This window comes from Monomorium pharaonis, chromosome 1 (assembly GCF_013373865.1).
Source record: "Monomorium pharaonis isolate MP-MQ-018 chromosome 1, ASM1337386v2, whole genome shotgun sequence".
In the NCBI taxonomy this organism is placed as follows: Eukaryota; Metazoa; Arthropoda; class Insecta; order Hymenoptera; family Formicidae; genus Monomorium; species Monomorium pharaonis.
This window is the reverse complement of record NC_050467.1, coordinates 40,402,201-40,425,373: the sequence shown is the minus strand read 5'-3', so window position 1 is coordinate 40,425,373 and position 23,173 is coordinate 40,402,201. Positions and strand designations below refer to the sequence as shown.

Here is a 23,173-nt window from a genome sequence, read left to right as displayed (position 1 = left end):
TACCGGTTAATTATTCAGCAACTGAAAATTATTCGAAGGAAACGCATTCACACAACGCACGTAACCCGAGTACCTGACATGGAAACTCAATATCAATAGAATGAGTCAAGGTTATGTTTTTCGAAGGGCATTAAATATAATTCTGTCGATAATTGCAGTCGATAAATTGTATCAATACGATACCATGATAATGCAGAATATTAATTAATCGGCAGTGGAATACTTCGAACATATATACTTAATTACACAGCCACACAAAAAAAGTGGTCTGTCCTAGGGACTAGACTACTCTATCTTTATGTATTTTGACGTGCTGAACACGAATCCGGTGTCAGAATTGCCCTATCACCCACCATTTCTTTTTTTTTTAATCAAAAAGGTAGCCCAAAAATCTTGAAAATTGCAATAATTGCTCTGCACACGGAAAATGGTGAGTGATGGGGCAATGTTGACACCGGATTTGTGTTCAGCGGCTAAAAATACATAAAAATATGGTCTGGTCCGTGATACAAATCTTTTTTTTGTGGGTGGCTGTGCTGCACTAAAAAAAATGAATCTGTATGATGGACTAGACTCACTAGACCATGATATCTTTATGTATTTTAAGTCGCTAAATACAAATCTGGTATCAGAATTGCCTCATCACCCACCATTTTCCACGTATAGCGAAATTATTACGATTTTAAGGTTTTTAAGGCCATTTTTTCGATTAAAAAAGAGATGGGTGATGGAGCAATTCCAAGCACCGGATTCGTGTTTAGCATGTCATAGACAGATCACTTTTTTGTGTGGCTGTGTTATTATTGCTAACGTCTGATTGCATCAACTTTATTTTAGCTTTAAATGAGATTTAAATATATGTATCAATCTCTGTTTATTTAAAAAGAAATATAAATTTCCCTTAAATGATCCAAAATAATATTGTTGGTCTAAATGAAAATAGATAATGATATATGACATATATCCTTACTGAATTTCTTCGTAGTAGAAAAAATACAATGGATTGAAGTAGATTTTACAGGCCAACGTATCGGACCATATCGGTCCATCTAATATTCTATGAACATTTCGTTCTGTATGGAATATTATAACAAAATTAAGCTGTCCTTTTCAAGGCAACTAAATATTTTATCTACGAGGAACGTTCTTTTTGAGTTCGCAATAAATTATTTTAAAAAATTCGACACTTTCGATATACAGGCAGACGCTTATTAATTTCATCATATATATATATCTTATTCATTTAGATCAACAATATTATTTTGGATTTGAGCGATCGAGATTTATCTTCCTTTTTAAAATAAAGACTAATACATATTTAAATCTTGCTTAAAATAAAGTTGATGCAATCGAACATTAGCAATAATAAATTGCCGATTAATTAATACTCTGCATTATCATGGTAATTGATACCATAATTTATCGACATATTTATGCATTTATCGATAGATTTATGCACTTCAAAAAACATAACCTCGACTCGTTCTGTTGACATTAATTTAAGTCTTCGCGTCGGATATTTGGATTACGTGCGTTGTGTGAACGCGTTCTCTTTGATTTTCGGTCACTGAATAATTAACCGATAGTACTTAATAGCAACGAATAGATAGATTTGTTTGTATGTAAGTTTGTATAAATCTGTAAAAGCGATACTTTTATTGATATTCCATTCTTACGTAATCTTATTTAAATTTAATGATATTTCGTTTTTTTTCTGTTAGATTCTAGAAGCTCACGAATTACCAATAAAAGATGTAACTGGTAGCAGTGATCCGTATGTCAAGGTATATTTGTTGCCAGATAGGAAGAAGAAGTTTCAAACAAAAGTACATCGAAAAAATTTAAATCCGATATTTAATGAAACGTTTATCTTTAGGTAAGGATATTTATACAATATTGTATCTTTCTCAGTATTTTAAGCAATTATATATACTATTATATATACTAAATTATACACATATGAAAGAGAATGTAAAATCCAACGTTTAATAATGATATTGTAATTTATTTTATCAGCGTATCATATGAAGAATTGAGGGAACGTTATTTGCAATTCTCGGTTTATGACTTTGATCGGTTTTCACGTCACGATCTCATTGGACAAGTGGTTCTTAAGGGGCTTTTAGATTGCACTGATCTTGAGCAAGAAATTGAATACACAATGGACATTCTCTGCGCTTTGCAGGTATTCTAATTTATATGAGATAAATATAATTATCTTAAAACGTAATTACTTTAGATGTACACAATTTTAACTTTTCAATATTGTACATAGGAAAAAGTTAATTTGGGAGAATTGATGTTGTCGTTGTGCTATCTACCAACGGCCGGTCGGTTGACATTAACCGTTGTTAAAGCCAGGAACTTGAAAGGAATGGATATAACTGGCAAATCAGGTCTGCACAGAATAGATCAGATATTTTTTTGTGATTATATTATCAATAAAAAAATCTTACTAAAAAAATATAATATCATTATTATATTATTATATGATTATTGTTATTATTGTTATTATTACTATTTATAATTGGTTAAATATATTTCCCTTAGATCCTTATGTGAAAGTCTATCTGCTATGTCAAGGCAAAAGAATAAAAAAGAAAAAGACTACAGTAAAGAAGAACACTCTTTATCCTGTCTATAATGAAGCACTCGTCTTTGATGTTCCCGCTGACAACATTGAAGATGTTAGTCTCATAGTGAAAGTAATTGATTATGACAGGTAAGAATCATGTTTCAGTACGTACATTTTAACTTTTTGTAAAAGTAGAAATGCAAAATTTAATATTTTACACACACCAGGATTGGATCAAACGAGTTGATGGGCTGCACTGCTATTGGGTCAAACTTTATTGGAATCGGCCGTGATCACTGGTTAGAAATGTTAGATAATCCAAGAAAACCAGTAGCACAATGGTATCCATTAATGGAGACCGTAGCAGGCCATATTCCAGCCCTTTCGGAACCACTCCCAGTAAGCCTGAGCTGCTTAAACAGCAGGTGGGTTTAACTAGCTTCTCTACGCGAACTTTAGTTTGTAATTAATCCTGGAGCAGCCAGTGTTGCACATTTACAACGTTCACCTTTCACACTTTTATATACATATATATAAAATAACAAAAGAAAAATAAGCATATAGAAACAAAATAGATGAGAATGTGGTGTACTTCAATATCAAAATGTATAAATTTGTAAATGTGGGAGTTTAATTATTCTTAAAAACTGAAAGTAGAAGTGTATATAAACATTGATCATTGTAATATGCCACCAGAGATATCAAAAAATATTAAAAAATAATATATCGTAAATTTTTTTATTTATAACATTCTTTAAGTAAAATTAATAAAAAGAAATTTACAACAAGACAATGCGAATTCTAGAGACTAATAACCTAGTAATAGTTTATAGGAAGCTTCTTAATACATTATAATATGATAATGGAAATTCTATATTTTTATCGGCGTGACTCATGCTCCAGATGAAGACAAGAGGCAGAAAGTAAACACTGCAAAAGCTCGCAAATATTATCAGACGTCGGCTTGGACATCGTCTCCTTCTGTCGTCATTTAATGTACATCGCTTGACTGACTTAAGTACAACCTCTGTCTTGAAGGAAGGCCGGAAGGCGAACTCTGTGCTTTGCAATCTTACCTCGTGCAGCAGGCATGAAATAATAAACGATCCGGCGTAATGAAAAACTGATCACTCGCGAAACATACGTTGCTCAATTCCGGCGATTCGTTGGCTGTCGTGACAGAAACGAGACAAATTTGCGTTACTTTGTCTTTCGAGCTGCTGCTTGAAAGTTAGTGCGAGCTGGACCCGCACCACTTCGAACGCAAAGTTGTTGTATCTACAATATCCCCTTGGTCACTTCTTATCACACGTGATGTTGAGCATGACGGTAGCTTAAATGTTTTAGATTAACGCGTGAGATCGGATATAAAGTAAGTTTTTATAGAAGATGAATGTAAGCGTGAGAGGAGCATAAGGCCTTATCCTCGATAAAGGTGCGACAAACGAATAGAAGCGGATTTAAGCGAGGAAGATAAACTATATAGCAACAGAGAGAATACAATCGAATACGGTAGATGTTCAAGGTAGTGCAAATAGCGTTGGATCCGTGCGTCGTTTATTATTTCACGCTCTTGCTATCACTTCTGCGCAAATGTTCTACTATGTAACGTGATATATGTTTAAACATAATGCTCGATAAAAATTCGGGCACTGTTTGTGATAATGTATCTAAACGCATACGCATACTGTCATACACATACGTACAAGTAATACACAGTGGCCTCAGAAGCCATGTATATCAGTAGTGCTTCGTATGCACATATGTACGTTTGCAACTGACGCGACTATTCGATTGTGAACTTGATAATAAATAACAATATACGTCGTATAAGTTAATTTCGTGTATCGAGAAAGAAGCGAACAATGCAGCCCTCTTATAATTTAACAACTACAATATATTGTTTATGTATATGCGGTTTTCAAAATATAATTGAAATAATATTCTGCAAGTAATAGGAGATTTATCGTAGATAAGTTTACAGTGAAATTTATTTAACTTTTCGGTGAGCTGCATTTGGTCAAATTTGCGAATATCTTTGACAGGTCCATGTGAATTCTGCTTTATTGACGTATTCTAAAAATATTTATCCGGTGACGTTTTCACAGAATGTATGGAGAGAATTTGTGTACTGAAGAAATTTAATATGGGCGTTTCTGGAAAATGGATGAGAAAGTGAATATATCTATAAATATTTTATAAGACGTAACCTGGAAATGTAGTCATAAAATTTTTTATTATAGTTATGTTATCTTCTTTTTATTAAAATTATTCTGTAATTCTAAGCTTCTTTTTTGGTCGCGTGAAAAAGTGACAATTACGTCATAAAGTTATAGATGCATAATCTACACATACGTAGAATTATATTACGCAAATCGTAGATAATCAAACATAATATCAAAGTTGAGGTGATATAATACGAGACATATTGACTAGCAGAAAATGTGCCAAGAAAAAGTAATTATGTAGCAAAAATAGTGTGATTAATGGTAGTACGTTCTAATCACATGCTTGACATAGAAACTTCAGTCGGCGCGCCATAGTAATCTTAGAGTAGCCCCTATTTCGAATCAGTATGTTTCGACTGTATATGCATTTCTTTCTCCTACGAGTTGCGAGAAACGTCTTTCCGAATCTCGAGAATCTTTCATCTACTCCGTTGTTCCAGCGATGCCCATAGTGAAAAGAAAAAGAAAAACTACTGTATTTTTCGTACAAGTGGGACATTCCACCGCAGAACTGAGCTTTCTCAAATAACTATGTAATAAATGAAACAGTATCGCTCCATATTGAGAGTAGTATTTAAACGAATCCGAAGAACCTGTATGCATACAAAAAAATATGACGTAAAATGTGATCTCTCCATTAATGTTATTCAAAAATTATTTTAATCCTGCCAAGACACGCGCGAGAATATTAAAGGAAGCTTTCAGTTTTTATCACGCATCAGTGAAAAATTTAAACGTTTCTGCTTCTAATACTGGGTCACTGGCTCATGAATGATAAAGTATATCGGCTTTGAGATGTAAATGGTTTGCGTGCTGGATTATAAAATATGAATATATCTTGTGTGTATATATGTATGAATATGAACAAGACAAAATATATGCAATTGAGTGTACGTTAAAAATTGTCGCAGTGAGGAATTGTAACTGTCAAAGAGTATGGAGTAATTGTTTAATACCTACTCTAATTATGAAAGCGATCGTATGCAGTTAATTTATGGGCAAGTAACAATAATATCGGCATGGACGATGTGTATACTTTTCTAACGAGTACATATCTATTGCATATTTGAGTACACCCATACAGTGCTCTCTGTTATAATCGTGAATAACATAAATAAATTGGTAATAAGGAAGATCGTCACGTTTTAACTCCACCTTTTAATCCTATTTATTCTTATTATAATTTTAGTATTATTTAGATGCTTGCATTTCATAGACACAAATTAATACCTGTAACAGCGACTTAATAATTGTTTACCTTTAATAGTTATTTTTTTAGTTTTTAAATGTTAATCATACTCTATCGGAATTGATAATTAACAATTCATAGTAGTCGAACAAAACGTTACATTTAATGCGATTGAAGATAGAACTAGATAAAGTTTATCTTCACTACTGCATGCTTTAGTACTTTAATAGAGATGAAACTGCAATAGATAAAAAAACTGATGTATCATTTATGGAAAAAATGTCATGTCACATTAAACAAAAATTCAGTTTAAGAGCATGCAGAGAAGCGTAAAGTTGGTGAATCAACAGTATCCCGTTATGACTCTAATAAAATAATTTTATATTATATAAATTTTTGCAAGCATTTAATATTACTTAAAAACTATATAAAATTATCAATCCAGCGATAAAGAAAAAAAGATCGTCTGCAACATCAAATGTACTTTTCATTTATTTGACTACTTATCTTTACAGATTATTCTACCTTATGCTAAGATACAACTTTCCCATTATGTTACTTCTAATCGAACATTACAATACTTCTAAGTATAAAATAAGCGATAGAGCTTATATATACTGGTATGTAGCAACGACTTAAGTACCTTTCTATCTAGTAGTACTTCTTAAAAGTGGCGGGAATTTTAATCTGCACCGCATGTGTGTCTCTCCTGTCAACAACGAGGTGCCCGTGATTACGGTTTGGCTTCGCCGGAAATCAATACGAGACAAGTGTCGAGACTCTTTCGACAGAGGCGCCCGGTCCATCCTGCATCCACCGATCGAACGTCGAACCGTCACAAACGCGCTCTAACACCGCTGGCAAAACAATTAGGCCACTAACTATATTTTGTTCGCGGAACACAATTGTCTGGTCGTACTCTATCTCTCCTTTCTTTCGCGTCTCTCTAACTCATAGTGACAGAGATGTTCACCTAGAATGACGTCCATAATCGGTGGGAGGTTCGATTTCGACGAGATGTAATCGCGCGAATAAACGGGCGATCCGAAAAATTGGAAGAGCTCGACCGGCGATTCATGCACGAAGTCAAATCGGGTCTCGTCAGATCGAGGTAGGAAAGAAAAACGAGTCGGTGCTTATAAAACATTTGGTGCAAACGATGCTCGACGAGCCCCCACCCTCGTTAATCCGCGCGATCGAGGCTGCTCCAACTTTTACGGTTACGTGTTATATATATTGACTTTCGTGTATCGTGATCGTAAAAAAACTGGATCGTACTCGTTGACGAAAACTTTTCGCTCATTAATTGCCTACGACCCTCCCTCGTGAGAATCGAGACGAGTATCGATTCGCGTTCCGTTGAGCTTCCCCGCTGCAGCTTATACGCTTCTCTCACATCGTTCTTAAACAACTTCGAGAGACTTTAAACTAGGTCTTCAAGTAGATAAACGTGAGCCTAATATATAAGTAAGCGCTTGAGTGTTATGTCCGCGTATGTTGTGTATGTGTATTTTGCAGCGTTGTTACCTCTCCTTTCTCGCCCGTGATTATGCTTATTAAACATTACAGACGCGCCGATTAATCTATAGATGTAAGGACTTGTCTACGCGGGCAGCTCGCGGCACGAATGAGCCAGATAAAACTTTACACGGTTTCTTCTTATTACGTTTCTCGTAATCGTAGTGTCGATAAGTAAAATTATGACTTAACACGCAAACATTAAGGGTCTTATCCGACGAATATACAAATCTATGCTCCTATATAGGTAGCCGTCAATATATTAAGTACGTTAATGTAGCCACAATCGTATAATAATAATATTAATAATAATGACGACAATAAATCGTAATCGTAATAATAATATAGGCAAACTCTCGTAGCGTTGTACTTAGCGTTATTTAAAATAGTAGCAATATTTTTTTTATGTACTGAATGTTTTCAAGTACGGACAGAAATCGATTTGAGTTAACTTCCTTTATGTATATTAGCAATATGGAGGGAATTCACTAACAACTTGCTTAAAGAGTGCAGCACATTCTCACACATCTATAAACAAATATAAAAATTTTTTTTTCTTATACGACCTCTTGTCACCCCGATGCATTTTCATTCATTACGCTGCCTTCGCGTTCGTAATTGAATAATTGCGAAAAATTGCGTGCCGCCTAGCTGAAAACACGTCACATACGCTACCACGCGTCGTTAAAATTATCCCCATTATCTCGCAATTTAACTACATCTTTTTTTTTAATTTGACTATTTTTTATGAACAAGGAGCGATTTGCCAATTTCATCTTTCCTTCCTCAGCCCGATCGATCTAGATAGATAGAACAAATGCAATTGTAAATCGGCTAAAATCATGAAATGCAAATGGAATGTCGTGTGCTTCTTTCTCTCTCTTTTTTTCATCCGTTTTCCCTTATTTCTCTCACCGTAGCGAAAATAAAGTGTCGATAGTGCGACTATACATCGAGTACACATTTATACACGCCTGACATAAAAATTCGTTTTCATACGTAAGAAAGTTAGCAATAATTATTGAAAGCACCCAGACACAACCCTCAACCATCAGCACCTCACCCGTGTGTCCATCCCTCCTCTCATCTCGTCCTTCCTTTCTTTCATTCACATCTTCATTCTTTCGCGCGAACGAAACGACACGAACGATCATGCAGAAGCACGCCCCATAATGAGTGGCAATACACCATTATTAACATGTTGCACACGTAACATTCTCCTATACATTTAAAAATTGTACGATTACTCGACGGCCAATTTGCAGAGGGAATGTCCCCCTGATCGTCCGGCGCACAGCAAGAATCAATATTACGAATCGCAATGTTACCGTGATCTCGCAAGCCCAAGGTGATTGATCGCTAAGAACGACGGCGCTATGCGTTTACTTTATACAACTACACGTAAACAGTACGGCATATCTTTTTAAATGTATCAATACCTAAATGTTGAAGATCGCAGATAATTCATGACAGCGATTCGACGATAATTTTTGACTAGAACACATATCAAGGTGCGGGGAAATCCATTCCTTGCTGCTATTCCATGTCAAGCACCAAACAGTATTAATTAGTAAAATTGTTTAAACGTTAAAAATGTCAAAATTGATTGATGAAAAGATTTTAAAGACTTTAAAAACCATCCTCGTATCGATATTTCGAAATTTTTTCTATCAATTTTTTGTTATTCCGATGACTGATTACGTGTTTTGCTAAAATTGAAGACATCATTCGTTTTGTTTTAAACAAAACAAATGATAATTGATGCAAATGCGAATAATGCATTATAAAATCATAGTGTCCACTCAAATCAATCGAAATCCGTAATTCGTCTCAGATAAATGACAATTATGCTGTTATTTTCATCCTGCGATTAATAATACGTATTCCTTTATCCCCGCGCCCTTGCGCACCTTCTGTTATTCTCTAATGCTCAAAGATTTTGTGACTACTGTCGCGACAATCTCGGAAATACATCCAACATCGTCGTATGGCTACGAAGCAACAACAGAAACTGTTTCCCCATCTCCTTAGATAGATAGAAGATTATTCATTATACATGATTGAAACCAAAGTTGAGACGACAACACTACATATCCGCGGAATACGTATGAACAACTGAATGCTATACTTATACGGCGTATCCTGTGTCTACGACTAGTTCGTGAAATACACAAGACTCAGAATGACAATAGTACTCTGTAGTAACACTACAAGACTACCACATGTTCTACAATGATGTACGAACAAAAAAATCAAGCTAGTAATTCTATCGCTTCTATATGTGGTCAAGCATCTTCTTCCCCATCGTTGTTGCATGTTACGGTGTACATCTGTTTTTTTTTTCTTTTTCATTCTCTCGCTCACATTTCACGTTCTCTTTTTCTCTCTCTCTGTCACACTCTTTCTCTCGTCTTTCGTATATCCTATCTCTATCGTCACTCGAGTCATCCTAAAGATCATCGACGACGCATTCAACACATACAAACGCGATCCCCTACAAGTCGCGGAATGTTAAGGGTGATGAATTCGGGATGTCACTTTAGCCTAAATAACTTGCTTTGCTGATTAATATACGTCGCGTGCGAAAATACTAAGAAATATCCTCGCAAAAAGTTAAGCTGGACGGCTTTGATAAAAATTAGGATCTCTTTCGAAGGACGCGAACATTAGGGTGTAGAAAGTGTTGCGGCGGCGGTGGCGGCGGCGGCAGGGAGTGGTGGTAAAGGGAGTTGATACCGCGACCGGAAAAATGATTAGACTTTCCGCGAAGCATCCACCGGCGCTATCGGTACCAGTGATAACACAGTGCATGTAGTCCGAACTGAACGTACAAGGTGCTTAGCCAAAAAGTTCAACGTGACATTAAAATACGTCTGAGAAGAATACAATGCAAACCTCTCTCGCGATAGTACACACGCCTTTCGCCTCCTCGCCTCCTCTATTAATATATATATATACGGAATAAAGCGCGCGTGTTTGCACGTGTGTATGTATATATATATAACGTGAAGAATTATATATCCGTATTTACAATTGGACATTTAAACGCTAAAGTGTCGTGGGCCAAATCCACGTGCAGTTCCAGGCATAAAAATAATATTCAGCTCCGCCGTCTCGTCGACACGGTTTCTCTCCTCGCGTCGGCGTAGCCAGTCATTCTGTTCCAATAGAGCGTACCTCTTTCACCGCGCCGCGTGAGAGGAAATCGCACGAACACTCAGGAACGTAAGTAGATCCGAGTCTTCGTTAATTGACTAGCGTTTCGAGCGGCACAGTGTTGTGACAGCTTTCGCGCTTTAACAAGCTTTCGCTACGTGGTTTGACATCCTACTCGGCAATTACGCGGGATAAAACGGCCGGAACTCTGATTGCACCTCGCTCTCAGTATCACGCTCCGCTCAATCTTTTTCTCACGGAAGCACTGCACGCAGCCACGGAAAGCGAGTTTATTGCTAAACGTTAAAATTCGCAGTGCGTCACATTCGTTTCATTGCCGCGCTCATTGCGTCTAATCCGAAACGACTGATAGAATATACTTTGCGTACCATAAATTGCGGCAAATCTAAGGATAGTCTGATGAAAAGCTGGCCCGTATACAAATGTTGCGCAAATAATATATAGCGCTCGTACATTCGGTAGACTCGTGAACGATCCACGGGAAATCGAATAAACGACAAGCGCCGTTTATTCGAGGAATACATATAAATTCGAAGTTTTATCGTAGTATATGGAAAGTTAAGCGCAAGTTTATCTTTTGGAGTGCGCTTTGCCTTCTTAGGCAAAAAGGAAGTCGTAATTTCAGTAACGCTGCTGGAATTCATGATGCCATCTGTTAAAGTCGATGTGGAATATCACAATGGACCCATTTGCCAGACCAGCTAGAAGAAACCTGAAGAACAAAAAATGCATGTATATACAAATACTTATTTATTCATTTATTGCTGTTTTTCACATATATTATATGACAATACAATTTTATAGATTCCTGAATTATGCAAATATATTGCATTGTATTATCGCTAAAGATCAAAAACCCAAGTTTTTAACTTACGTTCTCAATAAATGTGCTTTTAAGCATATAGTGTAGTAGTTTATGTTATATATATTATAGAATCTCGAAAATAAATGTACGCATTTATCGATAAAAGTGAATTAAGAATATGAGTTTGAGAAAATTTCAAAATTTTGAGACATTTATGATATCACTTACTTTTGATCATGAGCGAGCGCGAGGGAGCGCACGCTACTTTCGCATGCAGGAAATGCATAAAGTAAAGCAAGGTTAAAGGTTCGCCAAACTTCTACGATCCCCTTGTCACCTCCAGTCATCAAGTATTCGCCGTCTCTGCTCAGTAATAAGCACTGGAAATAAACAACGGTGTTATCAATACAATCGTACATAAATTTAACAAATCAAGTTTAAGTTCACGGAAGTTACCTGTAAATTATCATTGTGAGACTCGTGACGAAGACGTTTTCCATTTATAGTGAAGGCCGCTATGTGCCCACGTTCGTAATTTACCACGATGACACCCTCGCGTGACATTGCGATGTTCTCGGGGGATGAAAATCCATTCGGCGCCTCGAGCGATCGTAGAAGATCGCCGAAAGTAGTATGGACAAGAACTGGGCCATCTGTAACATCAAATTATTCGTAATGTAAAAAATCAACTAAAATACTTTGATATCAAACGTCATAAGTTCAGACAGTTCAGTCAATTATTAGATAATAATTACAGAAAAAAGTATCTTTTTTCATAGTAAAGTATATTGTTTAGCCTAGAATTCATTCTTTTTTCAACTTGCAATACGTACAATGCGATCCCGAGACAACCAAACCCAATTCGGCGGATATGACGACGGCTGTCACAGGCTGTTCATGACCTGTAAGGGTGGCACGTGGCGCCGGTGCTTCACCCTCACCAACGATAGTCTGTGTCCTTGCGTTCCAATGCCAAAGGAGGACAGTACAATCAGCGCTTCCAGATGCAATGTAGCAATCGGAAGTAATGTTACACTCGCTGCGCGATAGGCAAGTGACAACTCCGTAATGTCCAAAAACTATCTGAACGATTTTTGCTGCAAATGATAATTTTATCCCCTGTAGAGCTTTATTATATAAAAAAATATGTAAACAATAATTACTATTTATTTTTATTAACTATCATAATGTCGCGATTAATTGTAAAATGTTAAAACTCACCTGTCTCGGTGGAAAAAACGCGGAAGCTGTTGTCCCAAAATCCACAAGCCACCAAGAATCGGCTGTCCACAGTGGTAACAAAGCAATTACTACGAATTTTGAGTTTTTGGCTAAAATTGTCACCTAGATGTCGACGTTGTAAGGTTGGATTCGAGCTGTTTGCCGCTTGAGCTAAAAGTATACAGCACAGCATTGTTAATTAGTGCGCAGACTGCGAAAACGTTATCTTGAAAAATGTTATTTTAATATTGTAATGTTACGTAAATGTTACGAATTTCACCTGTATACTTACAAAGAACAGGATCCATGGATAATGGTTGATTGGCAGCCTGCGCCTGAGGTGTATCTGCATAACTCGGAGATTGCACGGAAGCTGCAAAAGGTTTAAATTGCGATAATCACAAGAACCGATGTGAATAATGTACCGAAGTGCGTGTAGAAAATTACTTTACCTGCGTAATTGGTATTCCACCGATTAACAGCAAACTGCTGTCCAGTAGTTACCGTCACAACCGATGGCAGTGGCAGTTGAGGATAAGTGTTGGCCGAGATGTGGCAGATCGGAGAGTTAGACGGGAACTTGATAGTCATACACACGTCGTCCGGAATGCTCGAGAACATCATCGGCGACTGAAAAAATATTTTTGTTAAGGCTGCATGTAAAAAAAAGGGATCTAAACGTTGAGATAAAACTCACCAAATGCATCGCTGAACTTCTCGGGGGATGTGGCTCCATTAGGAGTTGTGATGGTGTTTGTCCGAAATTTCTAATTTGATTCTCTATAGCTTCCCTTATCATGGGATCGGCGATCGTATCCAATTCTACGCTACCCTCGTACGTCAAATAGTAGAAAACGTTGGTTGCACGTACGGCTTCCGGACCTACGGAAAACAAAGTGATCGAATTGTTACACAAAGATTTCTACAATTTTACGATCCTGTTCCGCGTTATCGCCACGCGACATAATGCATTCTTCGGGAAGCAAACGGCTCTGTGAGAGCGCTTTCTCGACGATTGCTTGTGCTCGGTATTTCCGGCTGGCTCTACTTTTGTGCAACCGGCTGCTACAGCGTAACGCGTAAACGTGTTGCATATTACGGGTGGGACGTATTGTCGCGCTCGGCACACGTGCCTAATTGGTCGGGACAGGGATCGAGAGAAAGAGGAAGCTAACTAAAAACTAATTCCTTCCATACGCGCGCGTTCCCGTACGCGCCAGTCGTCTTCCCTCGCTCCCGCGCACGATGCCGGGACAGAGCATCTTCGGGGAAGCGCCGGATATAGAGGCGCCATCGGCAATTAACATCGGTGGAAATCTAATTTGACTCGACTGCGCCTCTGTCCTGACACCCAGGGCGCAGCCTTGGGTGCTTGCGAGCGGCGCCTGCCATTGTGTGAACATTTATTAATTTAATTCATGGGTTATCGCCCGAACCTAATGTCACAAACGATTTCGCAATCGGTGTAGATTATATATCTCAATAAGACTTTATCATTTTAGATAAAATCATAAAGATTTTTTTAATACCAAATATATTTTTACACCTTATTCTCTTTTAATCCATAATTCATGAGAAATTCTATTATGTTATTCCACTTCAAAGTTGTTCTTACCTTTCTGCTTATAACCGAATATCAGATCGATCCATTGATGTAATTGACAAGATACAAATTCAGACTCGAGTGCCTGAAGAAAATACAATTCAATCAAAAACAGTGTAAAACTGCATAAGTAATAGTATTATTTAACATAAAGTTTATATAAAGCCTTAACGTTTATTTTGAAAAAAATTAATCCTGTACCATTCGATTTATACGTATAAACTCTTCGGGAGACGAAGCCCAAGGTGGTAATTCAACATCGCCGACCGAGCTACCATCCTCCTGTCTGCCCAATCGGTAGCGATTGCTGTTGACCAACATTTCCGGTAGAAAGAAGAATTCCGGAATCAGCTCCTGTTAATGAAAAGGCGAATTTATAGCGCCACCGATAACAATGGATCTTCAGTATACCAAACGGCGCGTATACGATTGAAAATTTATGCGAGGACGATAACAATGGATATTCACCGAGGCGTGGTGAAAATGTAAATTTTGCGAGTATCTTAATCAAATGCAACGAACCTTGACGTCGGATGTATCGCGTTGGCAATTCTTCCATGAGAGCGCGATAGATGAAAATAGTCTATTAGGATGATCAAATTTACCGCCTTGTAACGCCAAAAACATAGTCGTCATCGGTTCCTGTAAAAATAATATTTTCGTCATCATCATTAAGATGCTTATGTACAGCGTCAATATTAAAATTGATGATCAATTTAATTTAAGATATTATTTCCAGCTTTAGTTTACGATTGCGGTTTTTAATCCAGCAATCCGCATCGGACGCAAAATAATTGATTATTAATAAAAATTATTCTACAAAATGTAAATAAGAATAATACTTTTCTTTTATTTAAAAAATTGATATAAAAATATTAGACACTTGCTATGATCAAAAAATGGGATTTCTTCTCCTTCTTGTATTATTCACATATCGATATACTTCTAACTTATTTAGATTTATTGTATTTAATTTTTATAACATTTTTTCATTTTTTATTTATTTGTAAAAGAACGCCATTTTTGCGTCCTTTTCGTAACGGGAGCACGTAATCCTGCAGAATGTCAATAAAGATGAGACATAAAGAAACGAGTGTGAGTTGGGACGGAGAAAATGCGGCGCGACTCTAAACCGCCACTTAGACACACTTTATAGGCGGCCCTTTGTGTGCGCGGTTTCTTGTAAAGCCCTTTCTCGTTTCTCGGTCAGTCATCCGTTCCGTTGACAGGCGAACGAACGCAAAGCGAGAGGCCACACACGTAATCAATGCTGCGGCACGAACGCGAAAGTAAAGCGTAAACTTCAATTTTTGCATTTTACTAGAAACACGAGCCTCGCTATACATACCAAGCTTAAAACTATTCCTTTAAAGCTCCGAGATAATGCTATAAATAGATTGTTAATGTATCTTCGGACAAAGCGATGAGGTAGCAAGCGCAAACAGTTATAGATCAATAAGTTGTTTATGATGAAATATTTTATCTTATAAGTATGTTGCTCTCTAACAATTTGGTAATGTTATATCGTTTTTAAGTTTAAATATACATAATAATATCAGTACTCTAACATATTTTAGATTTACTTCATTGTTTTTTTAAAGCAATATATAAATTTATATAAATTGAACATTATAGAATTATTGTGACAACTGGTAAACTGGCGAAAGATAAAGTTACAAAATTGAAAAAGGAATAAAATTCAAAAATTTACATATACATTACAATTTACGTAATAAAATTTTTATATAAATTATCTTAACTGTATGAAAAGAACAAAGAAAGAAAGAAACAAGAAAGAGCAAGAGAGAGAGAGAGAGAGAGAGAGAGAGAGAGAGAGAGAGAGAGAGAAAGAGACGTTTTCCAGTTAGGTTCTGAATTTCAAGTGAACGAGGAAATGCAGCAGAAAACAAATGTGTATATTTAACGAGAAGGCGGGCGTCTTTGGCACGAGGGCGTTCCGACGCCCCCAAATTAGCGTGCACGCAGTACTAAAAGTGTCGCTTAAATTTATGGTGCGGACTGGACACGCTTCGTAAGAGAAAAGACCAAAAATCAGCGATTGGAAGCTAATTATATACCCATAAAATGAATAAAGACCCAGTTCTACATCCTGCATTAAACTTCGATTTAATCTCGACAAAGGAAATGATGTGATTAATATTTCACACTAATTAATATATTTTTATTTAACGAATGCTTCTGTCATGCAAATAAATACGGATTAATCAATCCTTCTATCTTTATTAAATTCAGGTAGTAATCGTTATAAAGATATCTCTTTTTACAGCCGTAAACGAGAAGCGAAGTTAAATAATATCAAGCGTATTATTTTCGCAAAGTAATAAGAGACTTACCACTCGTATCATCCAATTTAAGACAAAAGCCGCCGTAGAATAATGCGTGCCGTAATGGAAGGGCAGTATAGTGTCGTGTTCCCAACTCTGGAAGCGCTCCTCGAAATAAGCTCTTCTGTTCGGATTCAATGCGCCAATTGGCTGTGAAATGTACAAACGTTCTTTAGTTGTTTGTTCTAAAAATTTTGCTGCATCTCAAGCAACAAATGTGACTTGTGTTGAAGAGAACAAAATTAACAGAATACTTTTCTTTCGTCGTTACATGCAGATTCGCTGAGTACATACCTTAGACAAGTCTCGATAATTGCTCGGTAAACTAAGATCAAGTTCCTTCGTTTCGTAGTTGGTTAATACCCAAGGAAATACAGGATACTGGTTCAAGTCATTGTACGTGCGGCCTGAAAAAATAGAAATTTTTTCCGTCAAAATCAAGAAGAACTTTCAACTCATTTCTAGATTAAATCGTCATGTTCCGCATCGTCGATAAATACTGAAGCAAAAACGCAAGATTCTTTTAATTTAAGGCCACGTATGTATCCTCTTCTCTTCCTCACACGACCTAAATCATCGCTGAGCGTCTTAAGACAAAAAAACGAACGAGGAAGTCGGGACGGGTGGTAAGTGCTTAAATTAAATTCCTCGTACATATCGCTGAGAATAGACGAGAGGATCTTGATTTTTAATGCGGATAATCACCAGCCTACTTTTTTTTCCTTGGCCTGACCCTGAGTCTCAGGAGCCACGGTCACTCCTATCTATCTCGCACCCCCGCTGTTAGGCTAAGGGCGACGAAAGCGGCCACGAGACCGCGCCGGGATTCTATTTTTACGAAAAACGCGCCGTGCGGCTCAATGGGGCGCGGCGCGCCGTTTAGTAAGCGCATAACTCAGAGCGTGACGGCTAATCGCTCCTGAAATTGTCACTCCTAGAGGTCTTACTCGTGTGTGCTTTCGCTTCCTCCCCGTGAACCCCCACGGAATCCCATCCCGAAATGCATTAGTGACGGCAGCGCGGTCCCAAGGCTGAGTTCTAATCTCTTTCCCTGTCGCTAATTAAAGCACGTCAGCGAGTTTGTCACTCGGCGCCCTCGTGACGGATACACGTGTGTCATCGTCCTCCCTCGCTTCGCTGCTTGCCTCTTTCTTTCTTTTTGCGGTCCTATTTGGCGGCATAGCACGCGAAATGTTCCCACTCGTGATAATCGCGCAACGGAAGCGATTAGATAGTTACAAGCGAGGAAGTAATCGACTTGCGTTAAATCTGCAAGTGCAACGCGTCGTTTAACAAATTTAATGGCAAGATAATAGTACAGGATAGAAGTGTGAAACGTCGGATTTTGATATTTCGCAAATAACATATTGCTTCGCATTAATACTTTCACTATTATCTATATTTCAGTGTGCGACACGTTTCCGCAAAAAGAAAGAGATGGCCCGAGACCGTCTCTAAGAAGTTCGCCAGATATTTAATTCCCCTGGCGAAAAAGGGCTCTACGTAACTGTAAAGTCGTACCGCGGCCGACCGCTGCATAAGTCCCACCGCGTCTCGACAATGCGACCGTAAATCGTGGGCGCCGCGCGAGCGACGGCAGTGCGTAAATAATAGCGAGGCCGCGTTATGCATCAAAGTGATTATTAATGGTAGCGTCGGCGTGAGTGAACGCTCGAGGAACGCGCCTCGACAGCGGAATGTCCGTGACATAAACGCACACACGTACTGCCTTCTGCTTCGCCTTAAGGACATCAGACCTTACCCTTGTGCTTTTCCCTCCCGAATTCTACGCTTCACTAGTAAAAAAATATAAACAATATTCGAAAAAATTACAAAGCGCAATAAAATGACAGTATCAAATTACGAATCTTTTGCAATTTTGCGAAACTGATTCATAAATTAAGACCCGATTCGTAATTAAAATCGTTGCTTAATTCACAGCGTAGCAACTATGACTTACAAGATGATACCGCCTCCCTAAAGCCGGTTTTTCCGAATTTAACATAATGCGTAATTTAACGGCAATTGAGAGAGTCGTAAAAATTAGGACGTCGAGTATTTATTCCGATATTGCCGGGCAGTCGATGTTTACACCGAGTTTGTGTGCGAACGGATCGGTCGGTTGCTTTATCGCGCTGTCGCTGCGCGTCCTCGGCAATAATTCACTGCAAAGCAGGACCAGCCTAGATACGATCGAAAACGAAGGCGACGACCTGTTGGCAACTACCTGGGACGAAAGGTCCGTAGTTCGGCGTGTATAAAGCGAGTTGCATACATCTTGAGAAATAAATGCGACAGATATACGAAGATACGCCGGTACTTTCTGCGTGTGCGTACGTTACGTTATTATATTCCGAGTTCCATTTATGCTCCACATTTTTTGTTTTTAATAATTTTTTTTTTATTCAGTAATAAATCTTGCGTTTTCTTCTTTATTGAGCACAATAGTTGACATGCCAAGTATTTTAAACCGAGCATTTAAAATATTCGCGACACCGCGGGATGTGACCAAAGCAATTATATCAAGAGGAAGATCAGGCTGTCACGCATCTTGCACAGGGTGATCCACGTAGAGCGCTACAAAGCGTTTTTCGGCAATAAAGGGACGTCGGCAAAGTGCAACGCGCAATCACACGAACGCGGATACGAAGTGAATATCCGACACTTAAGAAACGCGCGGCTCTTATTTCGAAGGAGCATTCATCGATCGACGACCGTCTCGAACGATCGTTCCGTGCGATTCGCCCTGTACAACGCGCCGCGCGGCGACGGGCTATCGTATTTACATCGGATTCGCTGTCATTAATTTTTAATAAACCGACGCGCGCGAAGAGCAAATAAAACCGCGCGACTGATCGTGGATGCGGGAGCGCGGACCGGCTCGGCGCGGCATGGCGCGGACCGGTTCGTTTTCGTATCTCGAGTCTCTCTCTCTCTCTCTCTCTCTTTCTTTCGCCGCCGGAGAGACGGTTCCCGACGTCGGTCTCGACGTTACACGAGGCAGAGGAACGCGCTCCGGTACCCACGGCTATTTATTCGAGCAATTAATATATAACCCTCGTAAATACGCGGGCTGCGGCGGCCACCCCCGGGCGGCTCGCGGCGGACTGCGCCAAAATGCGAATAATTACGCGTCCGTGCTCATCGGCGTCATTAAGCCGGCCGACCGCGCGCGGGCGTGGGTGAGCATAAATCCGACGTGCGGCCCGGTGTATAACTTATACGGCGCGATTGCTCGGGCGAGCGGCTAACCGACTCGTTTACAAGAATCGCGGCCGGTACCGCCGGTTAATACCACCGTCGCGGCGACGACGAGATCGGCAAATGCTATCGTGCGCGGCCCGACGAGCATCATCGGCAGGGAACTTCGCCTGGGGAGAGTGAGGATCGATCACTCTACGGAGCCGATGAACCTCGCGGCGAGCGAGGAGAATCGTTTGATGATACGTTTGTTTCTCCTAGGCCTCCCGCGTGTAACATGGAAGACAAATGGTGCACACGTTGAATCCTCTCTTCCGTGAAATTAAAGATAAATTGTTCTATCGTGCGCGCGGGTAATAAAAGCACAATGAGCGGGAACGCACGCTTTGCGTGTAGGTATCATTAAATCTCGCGTATAACCGAGAAAAAGAGAGCGCGCTTGTAAAGGACCGAGCAAAAAGGTGATACCGAGGCTCCCCGTGACTCGTCAAGAGTCCGAACTGTCTCGTTAAAAAGCGCGCACGAGGCCGGCAAACGGCGTGTCTCGAGTTTCGTGATTTGGTTCGATGAGCGCGCGCGAGGGAGCCCGATATTAAACCGATGAGAAACAAAGACGCGACCGCCATTTCGCCCTCAGCGACGCAGGAGGCGGACGACGGGGGCGCGCGGTGGCGGGTCCCTCGGGAGAGGATTACCGGGGTCCACGAGGTTGGGATTACTCGCATGGGGTAGCTAACGGAACACAGGGCTGATTGAGAACATCCCTAATGCACCACGACAGACTCCATTCGCCCGTGTGCGCCCATAAAAAAGCCCGGCGTCTTCGCTCCTTTCTCCGGTCGATACTCTCCAAGCGCAGAATCGACCGACCACCGGCCTCGATCGCGTTTCATATTTGTCTAAGGTAGAGATATACTTACCAGCGATTGTGTTCAGGAACATTAGATACTCAAAGTTGGATATCTCCCGGCGCTGCCACTTTTGAGTCATGTTAGAACTTCTCATCAACTGTCGCGGTGACATCAACGACGCCCGCCTGTAAAATACATGAAATTCACCAATTACCAGCAGCCACGGATTCATATTTAAAATATATTATTAATAATTACTTAATCAAGCTCATCAATTGAATTAATCAATGTAGAAAAGGTACAAGAGCCACATTTTTACTTTCTTGTTCATTAAACTAATTAACTTAATTATTATTTGCAAGCAAAAAAAAAATAGTCAATGACACAAGTCAATTAAAAAGATTTTAAAAAATTAAAAGTAGTTTTCTCCAAAAAAAGTGGCCAAGATAACAATCGACCACATATTTTTCTTATTAAAATGTATAAAATAGTTACAACTAGCAAAAAATGTAACGCAAGTTGTTTCTAGCAGATTATTTTCTAATTAACTCACTTTAATTATTTTAATGAATATCTAAGGCGAAGTAACAATTGTGCTCGATTTTTAACTTGTTTGAATGACAGCGTCTCAGTTGTCAACGATATTATTATCGACTTCATGTATCAACATAAATTTCACCTCAACCTATTTTTACCACTAGCATTTAAAACGTCCATATCTCTGCTCGTTAAGCCGAAGTGTATAGAGGCTTACGTAGACATATGGAAATGAGAGCATCTACATGCATATGTTTAAATCCGTATCGAAGCTACACGCGCGAACAATGAAGTATATACACAATCGAAACAAGACGACTTATGGTTTGCCGCCAAAATAATTTGCTGGCGTGATTGCGTGTCAGATTGTGGGCCGTATTGCGAGACGTGTCACTTCTCAGCAGCTTTAATTGCCGAATCAAACGCGCGGTGCATCAGCTTTGATATCCAGTTAAGACGGTGGGTCAGGCTCAATTCGCAAGGGCAATTACGTCAAGATGCGCTCACCAGCACTTCTGCGTTCTCGCCATAAAGTCCGTCGCGCGTCTTTACGAACGCGAGGATCGCTGATTTAGGATTTATACGGGAGACTTTAACGGGCGTCCGTCCTTCCGACGTTAAAGGAGGGCACACGACCGGACGCATAAATTCAATCCCTCGGATTCATCCCGCGTAAATTTCATGCGAGCATGAAAACTTCCAGTGCGATCGGCGGCCAGCAAAGTGCTGCCCCGCTGCATTTCTCGAAGCATAAATGTCGAAACAAAATGTAATCGTTTTTTTATCTGAAAACTTCGGGATGTATTATTGGTTAAATTCTTTTTAGCGATTGCGTATATGTAATTAAAATAAACGTGCGTGAAATACATACATAAACCGTATGATCAAGATTTTAAACCTACCCTACATTCGATTCACGTTATTCGTGGAGTAGATTAATGTTCACGATAAGTAAATATAAATTAATATGTAATTAATATGGTAAAAAAACATCTATAATTACTCAGACACATTAATGAATAGATTCACACATAAGTTCATAAATAATAAAAATTTACACAAATTATTATTAGGTTTAAAGAACTGGACTTGATCGAGAAAAGGTTTTCTTTATATTTGACTTAATAAATAAATATATAAACGCGCGCGCGTGTCTTATGCAAATGATATCCTCGATATCTTGAGGCTATGTAAGACTTTTTTTGTAAATATATTTATATATGACAGCTGCATTTCATATATGTTGTATTTCAAGCATGTTTATTAAAACTATATATATATATAGATCGCTAGAGAATATCATATTTATCCTCTACTAATTAAAATTGTATAATATTTAATGAAATATATTGTGTAAGATAGCTATATTAAATATGTATATATTTATAATAGCGTATCACAGTCTCATTTGTTTTACAAGTGCGATCCTGTAATACCTAAATTAATTTAAATTATCCAAGTACACTGTCATATATAATAATTCTTATCAACAATTCTTATCAAATTCTACAAAAGCATAGAATATTATTATGTTCATTGCATGAAATATGAATGAAAGATATTTGCGGTCGATAAAAATAAACATTTAAGACTTCTTAATATTGATTATCTCAATATAATTAAAGCTGCAATAAAAGATCTAAATATATAATTCATTACGATTATTATGCAATTTGTTTAAAATTAATCGAACAATTAATAATTGTAATATTTCTTCGAAAAAATTAAATAATACGACACGCTAATTAACTGAAAAACTTTTCATAAATAAATACAATTTCTCATACGTCACGAAATAAATTCGCGTTTTATATAGCGACGAATTATTTCGGTTAGTTAAAAATTTTCTCTCTTTCAGTCAGAAGGAGAACGTCAGAGTTTGCCGTCGTATATTTATGGCCGATGTATTCTTCTTGCCGACTA

At 38.4% G+C, this 23,173-nt stretch overlaps 2 protein-coding genes across 12 annotated transcripts in view; one reads left to right on the top strand and one right to left on the bottom strand.

The window, feature by feature from the left end:
• Positions 1 to 5,936, top strand: part of LOC105831027 (synaptotagmin-10) — a 33,491-nt gene extending 27,555 nt beyond the window's left edge. For both annotated transcript variants that reach the window (XM_012670855.3, XM_012670854.3), the window contains exons 5-10: positions 1,722 to 1,876; positions 2,017 to 2,185; positions 2,276 to 2,396; positions 2,551 to 2,722; positions 2,803 to 3,000; positions 3,479 to 5,936. In XM_012670855.3, the coding sequence (XP_012526309.1) occupies positions 1,722 to 1,876; positions 2,017 to 2,185; positions 2,276 to 2,396; positions 2,551 to 2,722; positions 2,803 to 3,000; positions 3,479 to 3,482 (819 nt within the window). In that variant the 3' untranslated portion in view covers positions 3,483 to 5,936. The remainder of the gene's footprint in view (positions 1 to 1,721; positions 1,877 to 2,016; positions 2,186 to 2,275; positions 2,397 to 2,550; positions 2,723 to 2,802; positions 3,001 to 3,478) is intronic.
• Positions 5,937 to 6,459: 523 nt separating this feature from the next.
• Positions 6,460 to 23,173, bottom strand: part of LOC105831026 (neurobeachin) — a 348,598-nt gene continuing 331,884 nt past the window's right edge. For all 10 annotated transcript variants that reach the window (XM_036287669.1, XM_012670844.3, XM_012670845.3 and 7 more), the window contains 14 exons: positions 20,783 to 20,898; positions 16,956 to 17,068; positions 16,671 to 16,811; positions 14,839 to 14,958; positions 14,518 to 14,670; positions 14,329 to 14,401; positions 13,411 to 13,595; positions 13,166 to 13,343; positions 13,006 to 13,086; positions 12,714 to 12,884; positions 12,326 to 12,589; positions 11,949 to 12,145; positions 11,721 to 11,872; positions 6,460 to 11,399 (listed from right to left, as the gene is read on the bottom strand). In XM_036287669.1, the coding sequence (XP_036143562.1) occupies positions 11,309 to 11,399; positions 11,721 to 11,872; positions 11,949 to 12,145; positions 12,326 to 12,589; positions 12,714 to 12,884; positions 13,006 to 13,086; positions 13,166 to 13,343; positions 13,411 to 13,595; positions 14,329 to 14,401; positions 14,518 to 14,670; positions 14,839 to 14,958; positions 16,671 to 16,811; positions 16,956 to 17,068; positions 20,783 to 20,898 (2,035 nt within the window). In that variant the 3' untranslated portion in view covers positions 6,460 to 11,308. The remainder of the gene's footprint in view (positions 11,400 to 11,720; positions 11,873 to 11,948; positions 12,146 to 12,325; positions 12,590 to 12,713; positions 12,885 to 13,005; positions 13,087 to 13,165; positions 13,344 to 13,410; positions 13,596 to 14,328; positions 14,402 to 14,517; positions 14,671 to 14,838; positions 14,959 to 16,670; positions 16,812 to 16,955; positions 17,069 to 20,782; positions 20,899 to 23,173) is intronic.